This window comes from Benincasa hispida, chromosome 2 (genome assembly GCF_027475165.1).
Source record: "Benincasa hispida cultivar pf3 chromosome 2, pf3_genome.v1.1, whole genome shotgun sequence".
NCBI classification, from domain to species: Eukaryota; Viridiplantae; Streptophyta; class Magnoliopsida; order Cucurbitales; family Cucurbitaceae; genus Benincasa; species Benincasa hispida.
The window spans coordinates 64,011,792-64,030,057 of record NC_143479.1 but is presented as its reverse complement, the minus strand read 5'-3'; the positions used below and the strand labels follow the sequence as shown (position 1 = coordinate 64,030,057).

At 31.0% G+C, this 18,266-nt stretch overlaps 1 protein-coding gene across 1 annotated transcript; it reads right to left on the bottom strand.

The window, feature by feature from the left end:
• Nucleotides 1–9,563: 9,563 nt before the first annotated feature.
• LOC120070566 (NAC domain-containing protein 101-like) lies at nt 9,564–13,411 on the bottom strand. The gene is made up of 6 exons (XM_039022356.2): nt 12,977–13,411; nt 12,607–12,881; nt 11,833–11,958; nt 11,409–11,741; nt 10,532–10,840; nt 9,564–10,255 (listed from the first exon to the last, which is right to left on the bottom strand). The coding sequence occupies exons 1-6, from the start codon at nt 13,152–13,154 to the stop codon at nt 9,971–9,973; spliced, it is 1,506 nt and encodes a 501-aa protein (XP_038878284.1). The 5' UTR covers nt 13,155–13,411; the 3' UTR covers nt 9,564–9,970.
• Nucleotides 13,412–18,266: the final 4,855 nt, after the last annotated feature.

Genomic DNA, 18,266 nt, shown 5'->3' with positions numbered 1-18,266 from the left:
TACTACTTCTATCTTCAAATTTTTTTTCTTTTTTATCTATTTTTCACTTATGATTTAAAAACAAGCCAAATTAACTAAAAAAAGTTGTTTTCAATTTTTAAATTTGGCCAATAATTCAATCATTGTACTTAATAAATATGCAAATTATTGTAAGAAACGTGAACGAAATAGACTTAATTTTCAAAAACAAAAACTAAAAACTAAATGGTTACTAAACGGGACCTAAGTTTTCACTTTATTTTTCATTTGGTTCTTAAGTTTCTAATGGTTACACATTAAGTTTTGAGTTTGGTTTAAGTTGAGTTTATATGTTTCAAAATATTACAATTTTACCGTTAAGATTTAAGTTTTGTTTCAATTTGATTAGTACGTTTCAAAATTTACACTTTTAATCACGATTTTTCATTAAATACTCATTGTTTGATTTAATATATATTAATTAATTAAATAAATTACAATTAATTAAAGTTTCAATATTTTCCATCACTATTAAAATTAAATTTAAAATCTCACTTCATATTTTTCTAATTAATTAATAGACATTAACGTAAAGACTAAAAGTGAGTATATTTAATGAAAAACCATGATTAAAAGTGTAAATCTTAAAATCTATGAATCAAATTGAAACAAAACTCAAAACTCAAGGGTAAATTTGTAATATTCTAAAACTTGAAAACTAAATCGAAATGAAACATAATATAACATTTTGAAACCTATGGAACAAATTAAAACTAAACCCCAAACTTAGACACAAAATTGATCGAACCTCTAATCACAAGGTTAATAATACATACTTATGTCAATTAAGCTAAGCTCATTTCTTGCATGATGATAAGGTACATAATTCCGTTCCAAAGTTATAAATAGTTCATTTATCCTACCCAAGAACAACTCAAAACATGTTCATGTGTACATCTATTACATATTATACATGTATTTTAGGTTAAATTGAAAATTTGATTCATATAGTTTGAAGAAAGTTGGAATTTAGTCTCTATGGTTTATAATTAGAATTTGATCTATATGGTTTGATAAAACTTTCATAAATAGTCTCTATGATAGGAAGTTTATGAGATTTTATCAAAGCACAAAGACCAAGGTCACGTTTGGTAACTATTTGGACTTTGATTTTTGTTTTTGTAAATTAAGTCTATAGACATTACTTCCCCTTCCAAATTCATTCCTTAGTTATATATTTTTTAGTAATGGTTAAAAAAAACTAAACTAAAATTTGAAAACTAAAAAAATAACTTTTAAAAACTTGTTTTTATCTTTGGAATTTGGCTAAGAATTCAACCATTGTACTCGATAAACATGCAAATTAATATAAGAAATGGGGAGAAATTGGCTTAATTTTCAAAAATAAATTTTAAAAAAAAAACGAAATGGTTACCAAACGGAGTCTAAGTTATAGAGTTTAAAGTCATGTGAACTAAATAATAACTTTCTCCAGATTATATAGACCAATTTTATAATTTAATCTATATTTTATAATTTATTGAATATAGAACAAAAAAAGGTTATTTTAAAAATGTTTAGAGTTAGAATTTTTTAAAAGGTTAACCTTGTAACACTTTTAAGGTATAGGATTAAGATTACAATACTTAATATGTTAATTAATGGTGTGCCACTAATTTGCAAATCCCGTGTGACTGAAGTTAAGACTGTCTCGCTTCTAGGTTATGCATGTTTTTAAAATTGTTTTGGTCTTATTTGATAATAATTTTATTTTAAAAATTATACTTGTTTTCTTTTAAATTACTATGGCTATATTGAAGAAACATTTAAATAATTCTTAGTCAAATTTATGACTTAAATTCTTAGTTAATTTTTTTCAATATAATATGTATGGAAGAAACACTTGGCATTCTTAGTCAAGTTTTAAAATAAACAAATTCTTTAAAAACATAGCTCTATTTGATAATGATTTCATTTTTTTCCTGATTTTGAAATTTATGCTTAAACTCATTTCTCAATTATGGTTTTATTTATCTCGAAGAAATATTTTAGTTAAATTCTAGAAATAAAAACAATAGTTTAAAATTTTGACTTGATTTTTGAAAACATGGTAAAAAAATGAATAACATAACAGAAGAAAAAAAAAAAAAAAAAAACTTATAGGTGAAAATAGTATTTATAAGCTTAATTTTAAAAATCCAACAAATGGTTATCAAACAAAACCTTGACAATTTTTTCCATTTAAATTATGCAAAACCAAATGTATTCCATATAAATTCAAGTTTTAAAAACTTTTATATTTACGAAAGAAATTAATTCGTAATCCTAAACTTTGGGTTTTACTACTTAAAACGACAAATTAATAATTGTATCATTTTTTTAGTTCAATAGTATGTGGAGTGGGTGTTTCGAACCTCCAACCTCTTGATCGATGAAACATGCTTAATGTCAATTGAGTTATGCACTAATAATTGTATTAACATTCATACTCTAACTTTTATAAATGAATCAATTTAGATTCTAATATATCAAGTACTCAAGTACTCATAACCTTTCTCATTATATTTTGTTATTGTATTGTGATTGGTTTATTTTATTATAGGCAAAATTTGAGCAACATAATCTACAATATATCTTGTATTATGTCAGCAATATGTGTTATGCAACATGTTTTGTGTCGTGCAGATTCTACCTAAAGATTTTTCTTTATATGTTGATATGTGTAGAGCATTTTGGTAGTTTGCTTTCCTATCTTGGATGTGACATGTTTTACAACATATCATGTATGATGTCAAACACATTGTTACACGACGGGAATATTTGTTCCTTATCTTCAGTGTGATTTGCAGGTTTCATGGGTTGTCTTCCTTTTTTCCTTTAAAGATTGTTTCCTCCTTCCTTGAAAATCTTTTCAAGGCTAGCCATCTATATCATGAAGGTTAGCTTTCTTATTAGAAAAGTGTGTGCATGGAGAGTTTTGATCTCTAGATTATCTAAGCATCAACCTTTCATGTATTGTGATTAAAAAAAACTCTATTTTTTCCTATTATAGATTTGTTCGAGTAGTCAATTAGGCCTGGTTGGATCGTTGTGAGTGTAGTAAATCACTTGTGAGTGAAGGATAACTCAAGATGAATTTTGGATGTTATATTGAGCGGAGGTCAATCAAAACTTGAGAAAAGTTTGCTTATGAAGGTGAGAGGATCTCACACTTAGAGAAAGCTAAGCACTTTGTATTGATGAGCTCTCAAACAAAGTTTGGAGAAGCGCTAACTTGGAAATGAAGGGAGCTCAAACGTAGGTGATATCACATCGAGCTGAGTTATCAATCTCTGTGTCTCACTATCTCTGTTGTTCTTATTTGATATTAAGTTTTCCTATTTGTCAGTAATCATGTTACAACATCGTGTTTAATATTTATATTCTACGTTAGATCCATTTTATTTTTTCATATCATTCCAAATCAACTTGAAACCATGGGGAGGTCTTAGATGACATCAAGGCTTTGTCTCAAAACAATAGAGAGGTCTCCTTCATACTACACTCACCGTTTTAGATCCATTTTATTTTTTCGTATTTCATTTCAAATCAACTCAAAACCATGGGGAGGTCTTATTGAGGTGACATGTTTTTGTTGATGACGTCAAGTATTTGGCTCAAAACAATGGAAAGATTAGTTTTTAGACCATTGTTGTCGATGACATGATTTTGTAGTTTTATTTTCTTTTATATATCCTAAGAAAATTCAACTCAAAATACCCTAAATAACATCATATTTTCTCCCAAAATCCTACTAAAGAAAATATATTTATCTTGTAATTCTTCCTAAACAACTAAAGAAAACTAGGTGAGTAAGAGAATATGAAAATTTTGTTCATGTGATCGAAAAATGCTACTATGCAACTTGTTTCGACATTTCTATCTAATGTTGGGTTGACTAAAAAAAAAACTATTTATATTTAAACTATAGTTTGCAATAATTTAGTCTCTGTATTTTTAATTTTATAATAATTTATTCTTTTAATTTTAATATGTAACAATGCAGTTCCATAACAATTTAAATTTTGTTAGTTCACCATCATATAAGAATGAGTTATTCGAATTTCTAACTTCTCGCTAGGACTGTTTTCAAATATAGCAAAATGAACAAAAAATTTATAAATATAGCAAAATATCACTGAGAGATGCTGATAGACACTAATAGACTACTATCATTTATCACTTATAGATGCTGATAGACAATGTTTATCAATATCTATCATTGATAGACTATGAAATTTTGCTATATTTGTAAATATTTTAACAACTTTATTATATACAACAATTTTGATCCAAAACCTATACCTTAGCCAATTGAAATAAATTCAAGTTGACATTAAAACTTAGCATTAATGTAGGACATTTGAGTTGAGGTAGTTTAGGTTTAAATGATGTATTTAATGGGTTCTATAAATCTACGTTTGCCAGTAGTAGGTAAGTTTCAACGTTTCAAGTTTCCGTGATCTATGGAATTGATTGACAAGCACATGATTTAATAATTGTTAGAAATTTGTTTTCGGAAAAAAAAAAAATGGTAGAAATATTCTATTATTTGGAATTTTAACTTTGACTCTACATTTATCAATTATAACCTCGGATTTCCTATTACACCTTAGGTTTAAAAGGAAGATGTGAAGGAAAATATTGTGGTCTTAATTTTACAAAAGTTTCGATATAAATATTGATAAAATATCGATATCAATGAATATTCTTGATAAACTTTAAAAATAAATTTAAATTAGTAAATAAATATGTTATGATTTTTAGACAAGTTAACATGTCCATAATTTAATCATTTTATTCTTTATTTTTATGTTTCATGGATTTTTCTACGATATAATAGAAATATCGATACACAACTCAAGTCGATATCGAACCCATGGAAACATAGAAATATCAATGAAAATATTGATATATCGACAAAATGTTAATAATATGATTACATCAAATTATTCTTCGATTTTTTTAAATTGGTTGCCGTCTTAACTCCAAATTTTTTAGTTGCCATTTTAATCCTCTAATAAATTATTACTCCAAATGTATCTTTAAAATGTCTTCTATGTTCTTCAGCGAATTGACTATTAACAAGATAGGTACATTATAAAATTGATAAGATTCTAGAGTACACATTTTTATTTTTATTTTTCTGCAAACTTTATTTTATGAAACTAATGAGTAATGAGTTTACAACAAATTTACACGGTTTTCTGTTACAATTAGTGGCGGGGCGGCATAAGTGAAAGTTGAACCGAGTATGAAAATAAGTGAAAATCAAATCGAGTGTTGACAATAACAACACTCGTTCGAGTGTATGGTCTCTATTTTGATGAAATTGAAAGGTTTGGTATGACTTAGTTAATATGAAAGGGATTTTTCAAAAATAGAAAAAGAAGGAAAATTTGTTAAAAATAGCACGTTTAAGTTTTTACATTACAAAATTAGTACGTTTTTTGAAAACTCGTAAAAATAGCTCTTTTCGTCTATCTCGAGCGAGATCGACCACCAAAAATTTGTAAAAAATTAACTTTTTCTAATTTACCGATTGTTTTCGATAAGATTTAGGATATATAGAATCTCGGTGTTAATTCTGTGCGAGATTCCACCGAGAAAACTCAAATATATGAATTTTAGTGTTAATTATGTCTGGAATTTCACTAAGAAAGCTCTAATATATAGAATTTCAGTGTTATTTTTTTTGGGATTAACACCGAGATGCACATAATCTCGTGTGTAACATGACAAGATGTATCGAGAAAGCCCGAACAATCGATAAGTTAGAAAAAGTTGATTTTTTAACTAAAATCTCGTGGTCAATCTCGCCCGAGATGGACTGAAAAAAAAACTATTTTTACGAGTTTTCAAAAAATATGCTTATTTTATAAGGTAAAAACTTAAAACGTGCTATTTCGGAAAATTTTCCAAAAATAAGGAAAACTATTTACATAAAATAGCAAAGTTTAATATTTTTTATAAAGGTCGATAGAGGCTGATGGAAGTCTATCGGTATCTATCACTTATAGAAACGGATAGAAGTCCATCATTGATACTGTATAATAGACGTGGATAGAAATCTATTGGTATCTATTAGCGTTTTTTTTCTTTTACTATTTATGTAAATAGCTTGACACTTTTTCTATCTGTGATTTTTTTTTTTTTTATATGAATGCTAAATATTTTCTTTTAGATTAATTGAAAAGATTTACAAGGCAATTAATTAGAGTTAAGTTGTCATAATCAATCTGAACACAAAATATCATCATTCAACCATTCCATTTGAGTTTTGTATAACAATAGTCTTCCCAAAAATAAAAAAGGAAAAATAAACATACTAAATGAGGGTTATCATGCTTTCAAAATTACTAGCGGTCCAAAAATTTATAGCGGTGTCAGATCCTAAAAGTTATTGAATTAATATCGTTGTTTATTATTGCAATTAACAAATTGGTTCAAACAATATTTTCATTAGAAAAATTTTAAGTCACATATAACTTTAGGATAAATATATTATTAGACTAGACATCCTTCATATTTTAATTTTTTATTATAAATCAAATAAAAAATCTGCATTAGGGAAACTTCATTCCAAAAAAAAAAAAAAACATAATTAGCATAGAATATAGCTTCAGTGGTTGTAGGTCAATTAACATAAGAAATATTCGATTCTCCCATCCCACATTATAAAAAATAAAAATAAAAATAAGATTTCAAATGACAAGTTGCAAAATTAGTTATTTTCATAATTTTAAATTTAGGGTTGGAGAGAGATTAAAAAAGGGGCTTAGAGAGGTCGGAAAACTATAATATTAAATTTTCATCGACATGTTGATATTTTATCGATATTTTTTGTTTTTCTATGGGTTCAACATCGACATAGGGGAGAATATGTAATGTTCCAAGCCCAGGATTCAGAATCTAGATTCAACATTTGATGGCCTTGACATTCTCCAACATCCCCAACGACCTAATAATGTCATCATTACTTGCCTTAAGTTACTTCAAAAAGTAAAGACTATCCCCACAATCCATCCCCACAAACTAACATGAGTCATACGTAAGCCACATACACGTGTTCTTTTAAAATTATCAAGAAATCACTCAACATAGGATTGCTCCAGACTAAGCAGGTTTTACTTTGGAGTTCCATTGATTGCGTCACAAAAAAAAAGAAGGTGCACATTATTGGTATAAATAATGACTTAAGTTCTTTTAAGTATTTCTCAGTCATACTCTCATATTTTCAGGATCCCTCACGTTTAGATGATCTCAACCATACTCTCATGTTTTTAGGATCCCTCACATTTAGATGTGATCTTGGTTCATTCACGTTTCTCTCATAAACTTAGACATTACAAAATCAATATTTACATTATATTTACGAAGCAAAAAAAAACATGTCATTAATATAAATAATAGACATGTTAACTTGATTGTAAATAATGTTTATTTACTAATTTAATTTAATTTTTCTTATCTTTTTTCCAAAAATATACATCGATATTTTTATTGACATCAAAATAAAATAAAATAAAGAAATAAATGGAAGTGAAAATTTCGTGAAAAGCGTTGAGCTAACTCAACAAAACCTCCGCTAGCACTCAATTCAAAACCGTCTTACTTGATGCCTGATGGGAGAAACTTTAATAATTATGTAAAGAGGAGGGGCCCACTGTCAATATCAGAAACTTTTGGGGTTCGATGTGCAAATTTGTGAAAACAATTAACTGTAGCAAACGAACGGGAAGGGAAGGAACATCTGTTACGTTACGACAACGTATACGAATATCTTAAGGAAGATGCTGAAACCATATAAATTCTTTTTTTCTGCTTTTCTTTTAATTATTATTATTCTCGTCCTTTAATTAAATTCATAAAATAGTTCTATTTTTTGAGGCATACATAAAATACTTTTATACACACAACATTTTTTTCTGTCACATGTTACCTCTAGGCCTAAATTATGGCTAGTTTTGGGACTCATTTTGGTGCTTCTTGTTGTTTTACAAGATTCGAGCCAGTTAAAGTCTAAAACTTGATTTGTTGAAAATTAGGAACAACTAGAGCACAAAGGACACGGGAGCATCAAAGGGTTTTTATACGGAAGACCCTTTCAGAGGTCCAAATGAAATTTGGTATGAGATTCAAATTTGTTGTAAAAATGGCTTTTTGTTTACATCAGCCGTGTGTGAAAAGTACAATCTTGTCCTTAAAAGGTCTAATTCTAGCTTCTCACTCACTCCTCTTGCTTCTCGTCCATTCTTCTTATTCCTCATATGGCACAATTGCAACTCTTTTCTTCGATTTTTTCGTTTGTTTGGATTCTTCCTCTCGTTTCTCACTTCTCGCTCCTTCTTATTCCTCGTCAAGCACAATCGTAATTTTTTTTTTGGGGAAAAACTATGGAGTGAAGAAGGAAGAGAAAAAAATTGCAGAATGAAGAATAACAAAAACGCAAAAAAATGGAAGAAGAACAAAAACACAAAAATAAAAAATAAAAATAAAAAGGAAGAAGAAGAACGCACAAGAGAAAAAGAAACACAAATAAAAAAGGAAAGAAGAAGAAATGTCATTTGAGCCCCTTAAAGAGCCCTCTATACAATTATTTCACCATCCCAAAATTATCTCGAGCATGGAGATGTTGTCTATAGTGTTCCAACACAATGAGGATTGACAAAATTTTCACACGCTTGTTCGTTTGGAAGTAATTTTAAAAATTTTGGAGCGCCTCATCGCTGTAAAGACAACTCTATAGATTGGCCTTTTTATCTAGATTTTAAAGACATCTATCTCAATCTCATTTACGATTTTTAGGCTATATTTCAAACTCTCTCCTTTTTTTCACCTCTTATATTGTAATCAATCTAGCTCATATTGTAACAATGAGTGGCTACGCTGCATTTTCCATTTGGTCGGTTGTATTCTAATTTTATTGTAGTGAGTATTATACTTAATTTGTAATTTTTCTTTAAATGAAAGTGTTCTTTAATCCTTGTTCTTTACCTGTGAGCATGTAATTTACGATTGAATTAATGCCTCAGTTGATGTTTTATTTTTAATTGTTAAACTTGATTGCATGATCCATAATATTGTCATGATTAATTGACTTAGTAGCGATAGAATTGACTCAGGTATGTTTTGGTGACTTTTCTATAATCAAATAGCTTGCATGATAAGTTGTAGGAATTAAAGAAACAAATTAGTTCATTTGTAGCTACCTCTCTTGATTAATTCTTGATCTATCCCAAAGTGCCTAATGGTTTTATCTATTTAATATGGAACGCTATCGTGCTCGATTTGTTAGATATCAAATTTGTCCTCCAGTACTTTGTTAGAATTAATAGATTTAGGGGATTAATACTTGTACGACTATTCCAATTAAGTAAACCAAGTTAATAAATTTAGGGACTTCCGATTAAGGGAATAAGTAGGCTAAGAAACCATCTTAGTTTCTCATAGTTCAATTTTTACCTAAAAAATTTAATTAACTTTCATTCTCTTTTTGTTGATTACTTGCAATTTATTAAAGAAACGTTGGCAAAGCAAACTTCGAGACAATGGGTGACACCAAATTTGTACCAACAACTTCTTTACATTACTTTTCCTAATATTGATGGTAACTTTGAGTTGAAATTTGGCTTAATTCACTTATTGCCTATTCTTCCTGAATAAGAAGATAAAAGACCCACATAATAATTCTATATTGGGGTCACAAAACTTACACGCACCTTAACTAATCTTACAAGACACCCACTTGATCTTATAACCACCATGGATTGAACTCATGATTGCAATCAGAAGCAATCCACCCAAATACAGAAATATACAGAGGGAACTATCCCCCAGAGAACGAAGAGCAGGCTCTTCTTCTAACCTTAATCGGCCTCAACAATCAGAACACCATCTTTGTACAAGGAAACATGGTAACTTGCTAGTATGAGTATAATTACCTGCACCGTATGGGTATAAAACTTTATCATCAATTTCCATACAGCAGCACTTGTCTTGCAATTGTAATGAACAAAATGAAGCCTACACATGCTCTGGCAAAATAAGAGGCTGGACTTAATTTGTGGTGAATGCATTTTGTAGTCAAGATACTTGAGAAACACTTTCCTACACTCTCAGGAGAACCATGGCCAGTTGACTTTGACCAGTAGGCTACAACACCATTCTTAACTTCACTTTGTTGGTCTTCAACAGAGTCTTCATTTGAAGTTGCAGCTGCTCTGGCAACTTTAATTCGTTTTGGAACTACTTCGGCCTGAAAATTGAAAGAAGTAAGAGCCAGTCTAGATTGACAAGAGAAAAAAATATTTTTCAAAAAAGTCAATTTTGTTTAAATTCTTTTGATAAAAACGGTTTGAAATACATTTAAAAGTGTTTCAAAAGGTATTTTGAATGATTGCCAAACCACTTCAATTTTTTCTAAAACGACTTATTTCAAAATTAAATACTTGAAAAGTTAAACTAAACGCACCCTAAAACATGCATAAAAACAGATGTGGTTTTTTCTGGGTGTTTTGTTCTGTTCTCTCACCTTGCTAAGGGATGGCACTACTTGGGGTTGAGTTTCCGTCCTTGATTGGACATTTTGTGAAGCATCTACATGGTTTAGAACCTTATGGGATTTAGGTTGATGTTGAGAGCTGAAATTTCTTGTTTCCTTGTCAGAGTCATCACTGTGGTACAATAAGCAGTTGGTTTGAAGTCTATCTTTTGCCTCTCCGTACTTGAAGATCTTTGAAGTGAGTGGGCTTCTACGAGATTCTTTAATCATCGGCATACCGTTAGTTTGTATCCTTGAACAGGCACTTTCACTGAAAACGCTGTGAGAAGCATGATCATACTGCAACACAATGAAATATGGATAATTTAGCTCTACAAGAACACGAACAGCAAGAGGCCTAGAATTCCTAGAATTTCTAACCTAAGAAATATGGACACATTAGTTTGTCTAGCGTGTCCGTGTCCGACATGTGTCAGACACTTAGCTACTCGATAAGTGTTGGATATGTATCGAACACTTGTTAGTATAACAAATTTGTTAGACACGTATAAAACACTTGTTGAGTAGCCTAAAACGACACATATGATAATAATAATAAAATTTGAGTGCAGAATATATCAAATTATTTTTCTAAAGATATAAATGCATCATAATTTCTTCTAATATAAAAATGATATGTATATTTAAAGATGTATATTTTAATAGACTTGTCCTTGCCATGTTTTTGTCCTATAACATGTCGTATCCATATCTGTGCTTCTTAGTTTCTAAAACAACATAAACATAAGCCAGAAATAAAATTGCAGTGAAGAAGATGTGCCTCAACAAAAACACACATCAATCTCCTCAGTTAAGGATTTCCATCGAGATATTTGTGTAAAATTAATAATTTATCATATTCTTGTACCTGCCATCTTAAAGCCGTATCCATGCCAGTGTCACCGATTAATCCACCGCCCTGATCTTCATTAACCAAGCGAAACAACTCCTCCCAGTTGAAATTGAAATCACCGATCGAACTATTTGATGTCCCTTCATGGTAACAATTTTCATCATCAACAAGAATTGAGTTAACATCCTCATCAGTAGGTCCATTTACGTGAGTCCAATAGCTATTGATAACTTGGAAATCCATTGAAGTGGGTTCAGGGTCAGAAAACAAAGGGGACTGCAATTCGGAAACATCGTAATCCGAAACCTGGAGATCTGATTGAAACAATGATTGTCCATTTCCTGGAATCTGAACATATAAATATTAAGGTTAAACAAATCATGCTGCACTGACTAGGCAACGTCCAGGGACTAATCTTTCTAAATTCTAAGTTTCTAACCCCTTGATTTTGGTTCGCTGAGGGTAAATTGCTCGAAGTCAAAAGACCATTTGGTTCAGCTTCTTCACACATCAAAACATCACTCTCGTCCCATTTTCTCTTTAGGAGACAAATAACAAACGACTTCTGCAAGAACAAGAAGATGACACAAGAGTATTAAACTAACCACATGAATTGACTAAAAAAAATAATTTTTAATGAAGTCATTTTTATTTAGATTCTTTGGATAAAACCTGATCAAAATATACTTTAAAATATTTGAAAAACTATTTTGAATAATTATAAAATACTGATTTTTTTTTTTAAAATGACTTATTTTCAAAATTAAACCCTTGAAAAGTTAAACCAAATACATTCTACATATCATAAAGAAAATAGACCAATATATAGTGAAAATTGTAAAATTCAGGACAGGTGCTGCATATTTTTCTAAGATATTTAATGAATAAATCAAATCAAACTTTAGTATATGTGAAGATTCAAAGGCAAGGATGAAAATATCCATATATCCGCAAATAGAAGAGTTTGACATTGATATTAAATATCTATATATATCTTCAATATCTTTTATAAATGTTCGTAAAACATTAAAAAAATAAATTCATCCATATAGGAATCCTGATAACAATATCCATAAAATTGAGATCCTTGATCAAAACTATATAAGAGACGTCATGAAAGAACATATGCAAATTCCCAAAATAATAAACGAAAGTAGAGTACAAAGACATGAAAGAAAAAACGTTTAAGGCACAAAAGAATGAGGAGAATCACCAGTTGAGCGAGGTTAGGGTCTGGATGAAGATGATACTCATGTATAACCCAATTGGTCCGATCCCCATTTGGAACCCGACCGCTGTAGAAGACAAGAGTTTTCTTGGTACCAATCAAGTTTTTGGTTCCACGAGCCAAGATTTTGCGGTCCTTGCCAGTGGATTTCCAATAGCCGGTTCTAGTGGCCCTATTGGATCGACGGCCATTGGAATACTTGAAATCTTGAGCAGAAAAGAAAAACCACTGCTGATCCCCTGTTTGATCATTCGATAGCCCTACGAAGAGGAGGTGAGAGAATCAGAAAGCTTGTATAAATGCAAAGGCATGAAACGAAGAAATGTGGTTGATTGAGAAAGAGGGAGAAACATACTAGGGAGTTCCCATGGCTCATAGTTGCAGATATCAACTTGACGGATGTATTGAACGAGGAATTCCTCACCCACGATCTTGTTCTTCAGATAGTGATTAAAAAGCTCCTCATCTGTTGGATGGAACCGGAATCCAACCGGCAATAGATTCTGAGGAGGAAGGAGGAGGCCATTGGCCATCTCTTTTCACAATAAGCTTCGTGGTGGAGAGGAAGAAGAAGTGAGTAGGAGAGTGAAGAGAAATGGCGAAGGAAGGGAGAATTTAATTTAGAGTTTTCCGTTGACTCTAAATCGGAGTTTCTACAAGTCTTCGTTCGAATCTACTTCGTGAAGAAGCTAATGATCTCAAAGTGGAAGCGAAGGTTACAAAGAAAAAGCTTGCTACGAAGCTTCCTAGTTCTTCTACGTTCTAACAAAATGCAATGCTCTACTAATGTACCACTCATAGTATTAAATTTCCTTTAAATGTTATTTTTTTTAGGAAAATTGACAAAAATGATTTTTTTAGAGTTTGATTTTGTATTTTTGATCTACTTTTTTTTATTAAAAAAGTTTTTTCAGACCTATGATGAAAATGATGTAAGTATGACAAAAAATGACTTTTCGCAATTATTCTTATGCCCCTTATTAAATTCTCACCTTCAATTTCAACCACCAACCTATCAAATTAATTCACAAAAATTTCTCCACCACAAAAATTTATTTACAAAAAATTAATTCATCCAAATTAATTGACAAAAAATTATTCACATTCCAACACAAAAAATTATCCACCAAAATTGATTTGTTTACAACCCACAAAAAGTTCTCTTCACCAAATTTATCTGGAATGAGAAGTCTTTCGTCAAGTCCAAAATTTGTATTTCACGAAGTTGTAATTTTGTACACTCCATAAGAAGATATGTATTTCATTTTGTATGTATTCAATAGTTTGATAATTTCTGGAAAAATTGATAAAAATAAAAGATCTTTTTGGAGTTTGATTTTCTATGTTAGAATTCATTTGCTTGTATTTATGTCTGCTTGGTTGATTTTTTTCCCCTCTCTCTTATATATATATATAAAATGTCCTGCATTTGATAGTTATAAAAAACATGAAAAAAATATAACAATTTTTTTAAGATACCTGATCGGGCTTTATTGGGTATTCACCAGGTAGAAAGGAAATGAGTTAAAATTAACCGACCGGGCTTCACCGGGGATGAAGGAAATTGATTGAAATCACCCAACTGGTCTTCACTGGGTATGAAAGAAATTGATTGAAATCACTTGGTCTTCCCGGGTATAAGATAGAAACTGGGTTGGGACTGGTCTGGGGTCTGGTAGAGTTAACCTTAGCCCAACTAGGCGCACATGGAAAATATGTTCATTGTTTTTTGGCATGGTGTTATACCCGGTCAGGTGGACAACTGGGCCAATTTTTTTTTTCTTTTTAGTTTATATATTTTATTTTGCTTTGTCTTTAACTACATTATACATTTTTGTTATAAATTGTAGGAAAATGCTTCGTGTCTGGATTTGTTTCGATGATGTTTGGAATGAAAGGGAAAAGGATTACAATGAAGGAGAGTTGTGGGGGCTTGACATTGAGGTCGGCACAACATATAATGAATTCTTGATCGAAGTTTATAGGATAAGTAGTATAATTTCAGATGAGTGTAATCTTGTTATAAGATGTATATTTCAATTGAGATCCAAAATCCCTACATTTGTAATTCGAAATGATGAAGATCTACACACATTCCTCATATGGGAAGAGGTCTCAGTAATACCTCTTTACGTATCCACGCTTCCAAAATGTTCAAGTAATCAAAGACTTCTTCCAAACAATTCATAGATCCAAAATCCCTGCATTTTTAATTCGATATGCTTTTCTTGTTTATGGCTTCGAGGCTCTCTGGAGTTTGTCACAACACCACTATTATCACAACAAAGAGTGATGGACATTGACATATTCGAAACAAATTCCAAGTCTGTCAGAAACTTATTGAGCTAGACAGCTTCTTAGCGGCTTTACAAGTAGCTGCTACTCTACCTCCACAGTAGAGTCAGCAATACAACCTTGCTTAAAGCTACGCCAAACTATAACCCCTTCATTAAGAGTGAAAACTGATCCTGATGTGGATTTTCTAGAATCCTTATTAATTTGAAAATCAGAGTCAGTATATCCTGTAAGGATAAAATCCTTGGCACCATATACGAGCATATAGTTTCTCGCTCTCTTAAGATACTTGAGAATGATTTTAACCGCTGTTCAGCAATTAAATCCTAAATTATATTTATATCTACTGACTATTCCTACTACGTAGCAAATGTCTGGCTTCGTATACAACATGATTTACATCAGGCTACCCACTACAGATGCATAGAGAATACGACTCATCTCCTTAACCTTTTGAGGTGTCCTAGGACATTGTTCATTGGACAAGATAATTCTATGCTTGAAAGGTAACAAACCTTTCTTGAAATTCTTCATCGAATACCTAACAAGTATTTTTTCGATATATGATGCTTAAGACAAGACCAACGTTTTGTTCTGAAGATTCCTAATAATTTGAATCTCTAGAACAAACTGTGCTTCACCTAAATCTTTCATTTGAAACTGAGCAACGCCATTTTTTGATATCGGACAGTAAACCTACATTATTTCCAATGAGTAGGATATCATCCACATATAAGACTACGAAAGCTACTGAATTATTGGTGATCATTTTGTAAACACAAGGCTCACCAATATTTTGATCAAAGTCATAAGATTTGACCGCGTTATCAAATCTTATATTCCAAGATCAAAATGCTTGTTTCAATCCATAAGTGAACCGATTCAGCCTGCAAACTTTTTGCTCTTGACCTTGTTTAATGAATCCCTCTAGTTGACTCATATTAATAGTCTCATCAAGATGACCATTCAAAAAGGAAATCTTGATGTCCATTTGCCATATTTTATAGTCATAGTATGTGGCAATGGACAAGAGAATTCGGATAGACTTAAACATGGCAACAGGTGAGAAAGTTTCTTCATAATCTACTCCCTCAACTTGGGTACAACTCGTTGCCACTAATCTAGCCTTAAAGGTTTGTACCTTACCATCTACACATCTCTTTCTCTTATAGATCCACTTGCAACCTATAGATTTTACCCCACCAGATTGATTTATAAGATTCTAGAAAAAATTGAAGTACGTAGACCCCATTTCTAAATTCACGACTTTAACCTATTCATCTTTTTTCACATCAACCATTACCTGCTTGTAGGTCAATGGATCCTCAACCTCATCATCTGGTATGACGACTTGAGTTTCTATTAAACCCAAATAACGAGTAGGATAGATTATGACCTTCTCAGATTATGACCCTCTCATTAAATCGAGGCTCCCTCAACTCTTGAGAAGGATGTACTGGACAAGATGAAGCAACATCAACAATTCTTGTTGAAGTGCTAGCTTCTTCAATAACTATTTTTGAAGTTTCAATAGTTTGGTTGGAAAGCTCATTCAATACAATTTTACTTCTTGGTCTATGTCCTTATGGGTCTTCTTCCAAGAAAGTTGCATTTATCGATATAAATACTGTTGAGGTTGATGCCCTGTAGTTTGTAACTATAATGTACAAACAATTTATTTAAATAAAATATGCGATATTTTATTTGACATTTAGTAGCATTAATCTACAAAACCAATAAACTAATATCTAAGGTTATCTTTTGTAGCTTAAACATGTATGTAGAGACGTACAGGTGGATCATGTTTAAGTGATAACCTAAATGGTTTGTAGTAGATGGATAAGGTATCCATGGATAAGGCTGAATACATTATCCTGGTGACACTATGAATACAACCCGCTTTGTAGATGTTATAATTGTTGTAAAGTGCTACAAATAATCTGATCTTAATCATTCAAGTAGAGACATGTGAGCGAGGATGTGTTGGAATTAGCAAGTAGTCAATGGAAGAATCTAGGATCATTAAACACTCTAATTCATCAATTTTAGCATTAAATGAAGCATGCACCAAATAAAAAAAGGGTTTTAGAAAAAAACTCACCTTTGAAGACTTTGAACTTCAAATTCAACTTCAATCTCCTCAGCTACAAGGTGTAGACCACCAAAAGATCTTCCATACTATTCTATTTGGACCTTAGATTGATTTGTGAGAATCAAAATAAGCTAGATTGAAGGGTAATTTTGGAGAGGAAAAAAACTGATTTTTTTTTGCTTGAGAATGAAGAACAATTCTTCAGCAACCACCACTTTGCATGCTCTTTCTTTAGTCAAGAACACTCAGTTTTATTTAGTCTCTTCATGCAACCATATTGCATAGGTTGGAGACAGCTCCTACTTCTGTTATATGGTGGAATGGTGAGAATGAACATAGGTGATTTTTGCAAGTGGAAAAATCCCACTTTAGTGGGTTTTCCAAAAATCCAGTTTTTATTTAATTTTGAAATTATTTTTCAAAATTAAAACCACAGTATTAATTCCTTAATTAATTTGAAATTTCACTAATTTTACCAAAATTAATTCAATAATCAATTTTTAAATAAAATTAAAAATTAATTAAATAATTTAATTAATTCTTATTAATTTAATATCAAATATTATATTAATTAAACACCAATTCCACAACCATGAATCTCTATTCATGTAATTAATATTTAAATCAAATATTATCCGATTCTCCAATCTCGTTTAATTCAATAATTAAACGTGAAATTATATCGCATATAATTACTAATTTCCTCAATTCGAATTTGAAAGTTTCAAATTAAATTCACCACTCTATTCTAAGGTTTATTCTGTTTGTGAGCTAGTAGGGGGACCTAACGGACCGACAGATCATGGGCTCCAACGATCTGAGATTAATCGACTAAACTCTTTAAACCAAACTAATCAACATTCGTTAACTACCGGGTCACTCCACTATAGCCTAGTAGTTGCGTTCCCCTCATTGTAGGTATAATTATGTCCACTCGATATAACCAAAATTAGTAAGTTAACCATTCAGAGATTATTTGTAATAACAACTGGGTCAATAGCCATTTTACCTCCGAGATTACATCTTGTTCCTTAAGTCCCATTAATCTTCCAATGAATAATTAGTTTGTGATCCAATCAACAAACCGAGTCCCTTTCAGACCTATGAGAGGGTGGGGCCCCTGGTTCAAGACCCAGAGTTAGCACTCAAGGGAACAACCTCTCTACCATCCCAAGCGAGTATGAGTAAATTCTATCTTGCACCTTATGTCTCCAGCTATCTACCCGATCTTACCCTTGAAATGGGAGGCTTATTGAGC